The sequence below is a fragment of the Anarrhichthys ocellatus genome, unplaced genomic scaffold (genome assembly GCF_004355925.1).
Source record: "Anarrhichthys ocellatus isolate YVR2014 unplaced genomic scaffold, GSC_Weel_1.0 scaffold25, whole genome shotgun sequence".
Lineage (NCBI taxonomy): Eukaryota > Metazoa > Chordata > Actinopteri > Perciformes > Anarhichadidae > Anarrhichthys > Anarrhichthys ocellatus.
The window spans coordinates 1037310-1043856 of NW_022280055.1; the positions used below are offsets into that span (position 1 = coordinate 1037310).

General features: G+C 49.5%; 1 protein-coding gene across 1 annotated transcript in view; it reads left to right on the forward strand.

Annotated features, from left to right (window-relative positions):
- extl3 (exostosin-like glycosyltransferase 3) overlaps positions 1-6547 on the forward strand; it is a 25537-nt gene that overhangs the window by 13665 nt on the left and 5325 nt on the right. Inside the window, exons 2-3 of the mRNA XM_031861511.1 lie at positions 2691-5310; positions 5996-6123. Of these exons, the coding sequence (XP_031717371.1) occupies positions 3175-5310; positions 5996-6123 (2264 nt within the window). The 5' untranslated portion in view covers positions 2691-3174. The remainder of the gene's footprint in view (positions 1-2690; positions 5311-5995; positions 6124-6547) is intronic.

Genomic DNA, 6547 nt, shown 5'->3' on the forward strand with positions numbered 1-6547 from the left:
GTGTGTGTGTGTGTGTGTGTGTGTGTGTGTGTGTGTGTGTGTGTGTGTGATGCGTGTTGCTCCGTTTCCCAGAACTTTATAAACCAGCGTGTTGTTGGCTCCGGATTAGGCCCAGCAACAGCGTTTGCCAACATCTGCCTGCCATTACTCCTGTGACACTGGCAGTCATGCAGCAATTAATCAGACTGTTGCGATAGCCGCCACTCGGTCACTCTGCACCTCGGGCACATCACGAAGCAGCAGGACGAGGGTCAGCGTTCAGAGGGTCGCGTGTCCTGTGAGCTGTGACTGTACATGTTCCTGTCTAACTTCACTAAAAACCCTCTGGCCTGTAGGTACTGTTTAGGGCCAGAGCATCGTATCTGATGTTAACCGGGGTTACTCTGTTTCTGGCAAAGCCGACCTCTAGTCAGTAGCTTGTTAATGGTGTGGTCGTGTTTTTAAATGCAGATCTATCCAGAAGTATTCATGCTTAGTGCTGCTGGAAACACAACTGTAAGATGATGGAAGATTCAGAAGGCAATATGTTTCAGTTGTTCTTGTGTGGTGCTGAATCTGCGACCTTTAAATCAAACGTATACACTCGGGCTGAAATGATTAGTCGATAGCGAGGAAATCAATCAACAATTCATCAGCTGTAATAGATTCATCGTTAAAGTCATTTATCAAAGGAAAAAGCCTCTCGCATGTGAGGATTTGCTGCTTTTTTTGTTTTACATCATGGTAAATTGAACATCTTTGGGTTTTGGACATTTGAAGACGGGACTTTGGGCTCTTGGAAATAGCGATGAGCATTTTTCATATTTTTAAGACTGAAGGATTCACCATAAAAACTGAAAAAGAATTTGATATTCGACTGATTGTTTCTGTAATTGTTGTCAAGCAGAACATTATCAGATCTCAGCTTCTCAAATGTTTTATATGGTTGCAAATTAAATAGTCAAATAACTTTGAGTTTTGTATTATTGTTTGAGCAAAATAAAGAAGGTGAAGACCTTGGGGGGTCTGGTGGATTAATGTTTTTATTAACCGTCAAACTAGCGAATCTCTTAATTGAGAAAATAATCAGGAAATTAATGGATGATGAAAAAAATAGTTGGTTTCAATCCTACTGTGAAAAATAAACTCTGTAGGCAGAGGTGTGATTTGAAAATCTTGCAAGTCATAAAAAGACATTGCGTTGTATTCGTCAGGTTTAACATCATGTAGCCGGATAGTATGGAAGGTTTACGGTGCATTCAGACATGCAGCTACAAGGAGACAAGTAGCAGCAGGATGGCGGTCATTTTAGGCAAGAGGAAATCACATGCCTGCCATGTGATTGGCCAGTACCTTTCCACATTCCTCTGCTTGACAGGCGTGTACACACACACACACACACACACACACGCCAGCTGTGTTGCAAGATGCTGTTTTTCAGGAGTCGGGGGAGAGAAAGTAATCTCTAAACATCAGAAGTGCCCGTCCCCTGGAGGCAGCGTGGAGAAATTATTACTTGACTGAGACAGAATGAGAGATGGCTCTTCTCCCCCCCCCAAGTTTGTTTTAAAGATGGCATCTGTCTACGTTTTGATCTAACCCGGCAGTAAAGAAAACATTACAACCGCAGAGGTTTGAATCCACCAGTCGTGGGAATAAAATCCTTATCAAGAGGAGCTGTTGTTATGTCTGCAAAAAGGTAAACACCACCTGCGTCCCTTTTTCATCTCTGTGACCGTGTCACTGAACGGCGCTGCTGCATCAAGGCTCACGCTCGGCGTTGTGGGGATAGCGCGGTGTTTGATAAGGGTTGTTTGGCATTTGGCCTGTCGAACATCCTCCGCGCTCTGATAAAGCTGCAGGCTCCCTGCTGCTCGTGGAAAGGAACGATCTGTGCGGAAATTTTCATTATGCTCCCGACGTAAGACTCTTTCGGTGACGTTCACGACTGTTTAAGGGGACCTAAGCCATGATATCCTGAAAGCTCACCTCCGTTGGCCTTTTGGAGCATCTTGAAAACTTTGTAATGAAACTGGCAGCGGTGAAGTAGTCTGCATCAGAAGTTGTGGGTGGTTTCTTTTGTAAAAGCCTGAGCCACATCACTTTGTAAGATGGACCGTTATTGGGGATGCTCAGTAATTTGAGTCAGTGATGAGGTTGGGATGCAGAAGCCTTTTAATGAGATTTGCTGGAGGTGATGGTGGTGTTGGCTTGCCTGCTGTGTGTAGCTCACTAGTGATGGCTCTCCCTTGTTTTTCTTCTCTTTCTCCGTGACTTGGAAAGACAAGAAATTGAAAGAAAAAGATTCACCCTCTGGTATTCTGTAGCACAATGAGGATTTTTCCTAGACTAAGCAATCGTGCACATAATGCAGTGGATAAGCTGCAGAGCTTGTTTCACAAAGAAACATGTACGGTGGCTGACTATGGAAAGCCCGACTATAAATAAACGCTACTGTAGACCTCACCTTAGGGCCGTGTCGCATTTCAGAAGACGGTCCAACATCCAGGCCGTATCACAGGTCTGCTTTACTGAAAGTAGCTTGAAGGTTTGAGAGATGCATTCAAAATATGAGTAAGACTGCTTTGTGGGTTTCACCTGTTAAATCCAGCTCTTTCTTTCTTATAGTTAATTAGCAGTCACTTTGATGTACAGATAATAATTTAATCATTGTCGCTAATTGTTTTTTTCTTCCTGTTATTCTCTCCTAGGTTTCCTAGATTCCAGAAAGCCCCACCTCCCAGAGGGATTCCTGACAAGGGGCCAGAAAAATGAGCACAACCCAAATAGAAGCAACTGTGCCAACCGGCTATCTCACTGCGCTGTGAGCAGCCATGCCCTCCCTTCATCAACCATCGAGGGGAACCCCTCTTGAGACGCGGGACTGTTTGCTGACATAGATTTGGAAGAATTGGAACCTTCGCAACAGAAATGGCATTGGTTTGTGTGGGCAGTAACGCATCAGAGTACATATTAGAATACAGGTGAGGCTGAACCTCTAGCCGATACCCAGAGGACTCTTAACAGGAGGTAAACAGCCTCGGATGACTTTCACGCAAGGACGGAGCCACAGCCCAGCTTTGATGATTTAGTATCCATCCCAGTACCTTGCTGACAAGGTCGTATCATGGCTGCTGCTGATCCCCATTGCAACGGTTCCTTGGCTGGGCGAGGAGCAGACTGAGAAAGTCAACAATGCAGCGTAACGGCGGTGGGGGGGGTGCCGGCGGCCAGCCGTGGGTGCTGCGGCGCGTGCGTCTCACCTGGCTCAGTTTCATGCTCTTCTTCATCCTGGTTTTCTTCCCGCTCATCGCCCACTACTACCTCACCACCATCGACGAAGCCGGGGGTCCCGACAAGCGCATCTTCGGGCCGCGGCCCGGCGGCGAACTGTGCGAGGCCAAACACGTGCAGGACCTGTGCCGGATTCGCGAGTCCGTCAGCGAGGAGCTGCTGCAGCTGGAGGCCAAGAGGCAGGAGCTCAACGGGGAGATCGCCCGGCTCAACCTGCGCATCGAGGCCTGCAAGCGGAGCATCGACAGCGCCAAGCAGGATCTGCTGCAGCTGAAGAACGTTATCAGCCAGACGGAGCATTCCTATAAAGAACTGATGGCCCAGAACCAGCCCAAGTTATCGCTACCGGTCAGGCTGCTGCCAGACAAGGAGGACCCGGGACTGCCGCCGCCCAAGTCGGCCCGTTCCTGCCGCCTGCGCTCCTGCTTCGACTATGCACGCTGCCCTCTTACTTCTGGGTTTCCCGTGTACGTCTACGACACAGGCTCCTATCCATGGGCGGATTATCTCGACCCGCTGGTGAAGCAGGCGTTTGCGGCATCGGTTAAGACCAACATTTATATTACCGATAACCCCAGCGTTGCTTGTCTGTATTTGGTGCTGGTAGGAGAGCTGCAAGAGTCCTCCGCCCCGCCGCCGTCTCCTTCAGAGCTGGAGAAGCAACTAAAAGCCCTCCCTCACTGGAGGTCCGATGGACACAATCATGTACTGGTGCATTTCTCTAGAAAGTCCATGACGCAGAACTTCCTGTACAATGTGAGCACAGGCCGGGCGGCGGTCGCTCAGTCCACCTTCCTGGAGCAGCAGTACCGCGAGGGCTTTGACTTGGTCGTCTCCCCGCTGGTTCACGCCCTCTCGGAGCCAAATTTTTTGGAAGTGCCCCCTCAAGTTCCCGTAAAGAGGAAGTACCTCTTCACCTTCCAGGGGGAGAGGGTGGAGTCACTGAGGAGCAGCTTACAGGAGGCGCCGCCTCAGTCTTTCGAGGAGGAAATGGAAGGAGACCCCCCGGCCGACTACGACGATCGCATCATCGGCACCTTAAAGGCGGTGCAGGACAGCCACCTGGATCAGGTGCTGGTGGAGTTCACCTGCAAGAACCCACAGCTGTGTTTGCCGACCGAGTGGGCTCTTTGTGGCGAGAGGGAGGACAGGCTGGAGGTCCTCAAGGCTTCCACTTTTGGCTTGGTTATTGCTCCAGGGGACGGACAGCTGGTGGCCTCAGCGGGCTGCGGGATGAGGCTCTTCGAGGCCCTTGAGGTAGGGACCATTCCAGTCGTGCTGGGGGACCACTCCAGACTCCCATACCACCAGTTTATCCGCTGGAGTGAAGCAGCCATTATAGTCCCCAAGCCTCGTGTCACAGAGCTGCACTTCCTGCTCCGCAGCCTATCAGACAACGACATGTTGGCGATGAGACGCCAGGGCCGCTTTCTGTGGGAGACCTACTTCTCCACCACGGAGAATGTTCTTAACACCCTCCTGGCCAGCATCCGAACCAGCATCCAGGTTCCTGCTGCGCCCATCAAAGAAGAGCCCGCCCACGAGATCCCCCACAAAGCGGGGAAGATGGCAGGAACCGACGCCAACCTGGCCGACAATGGAGATCTGGATTTGGGTCCTGTTGAGACAGAGCCCCCCTACGCTTCTCCGCGCTTCCTCCGCAACTTCACATACACGGCGGCAGAGACTTACAGAACGTGGAACCGGGCCCCGGGGCCTTTCCATCTGTTCCCTCACACTCCTCTGGACCCCGTGCTGCCCTCCGAAGCCAAATTCCTCGGCTCAGGTACTGGTTTTAGGCCTATCGGTGGAGGTACGGGAGGCTCGGGGAAGGAGTTTCAGGCAGCTCTCGGAGGAAATGTGCCCCGAGAACAATTCACCGTGGTGATGCTGACGTACGAGAGGGAGGAGGTGCTGATGAACTCTCTGGAGAGACTGAACGGCCTGCCGTACCTCAACAAGGTAGTGGTGGTGTGGAACTCACCCAAGCCTCCGTCGGACGACCTGCTGTGGCCAGACATCGGCCTGCCGATTGTGGTGAGTGCTCCGTCAGGAAAGAGTTCAACAAATGTACACACATTCATCTCAACGGTGTTTGTTTATTTTATAAGGGATACATCTCTGTCACATCTCGTCTCTCTGAAGTGCTAAAAAAAAAGTAACCTGAAACACATCACATTGAGCTGTTTGGATCGGTGCCTCTTTGAAACTCTGCAGGAGTCCACACCAATTACCAGCAGCTTTACTAAAAAGACGTGAAGGAGTCTGACACCCATGAATAATACAATTTGTGCTTTTTGAATTAAGCCCTGGAAAATCAAATATTCATGTGGTTCATATTCACACCATTAGTTTGTGACGGGGACATGTGGTGCGCTGTGAAAGAGGAGCTGAAGAAATGGATCCCGTGGAGAGTCTTTGGTGTTACCTGGCACTGAGCTTCTACAGCATATTAGCTGTTTCTGTAGGGCACATGTAAACCTAGATTATATGACACCCTCAGAATAGCTCTGTGCTAAGATGAGTCTTACTGAAGTCTGTTTAATCATGAGCAGTCACAAACAATTTTAAAGTAGAGATCTGTTAGTGTTATGTAGATCATGTAGAAGTACAACTTGTTGTGCGTAGCGTTTATCAAAATGTACTCAACTACACTTGTAGTTTATTAAAGTATCACTACTCACAGAAAATATCTGAGAAATGTTCTCTTCTACGCCCGCAGGTCGTCCGCACAGAAAAGAACAGCCTCAACAACCGCTTCCTGCCCTGGGACGCCGTGGAGACCGAGGCCATCCTGTCGATTGACGACGACGCTCATCTCCGCCACGATGAGATCATGTTCGGGTTCAGGTCAGTGATGGTGACCGAATGCACGCGGCCCAAAGGATTCATATATATATTCATATACAGTAAAATGTAAGGGAACGCTTCGTCTCTCGTGAGACATCAAAACAGGTCAAAAAAAAATGCAGAAGCATCACATTCCTGAAAATGCTCAACTAGACAGAGAAACTGAACCAACCACTTGAGACTGAACCAGAGAAAATAAAAGGGAACCGTGTTTCCTTGTAGTCATGATTCATTTGCTCATGCTGTAGCTAGATAAGCTGAATGTGAAGGCCATGTTCAAACCCATTAAAAGAGCATGCTGAGCCTCTCCCAGACCCGTGTGTGTGTGTGTGTGTGTGTGTGTGTGTGTGTGTGTGTGTGTGTGTGTGTGTGTGTGTGTGTGTGTGTGTGTGTGTGTGTGTGTGTGTGTGTGTGTGTGTGTGTG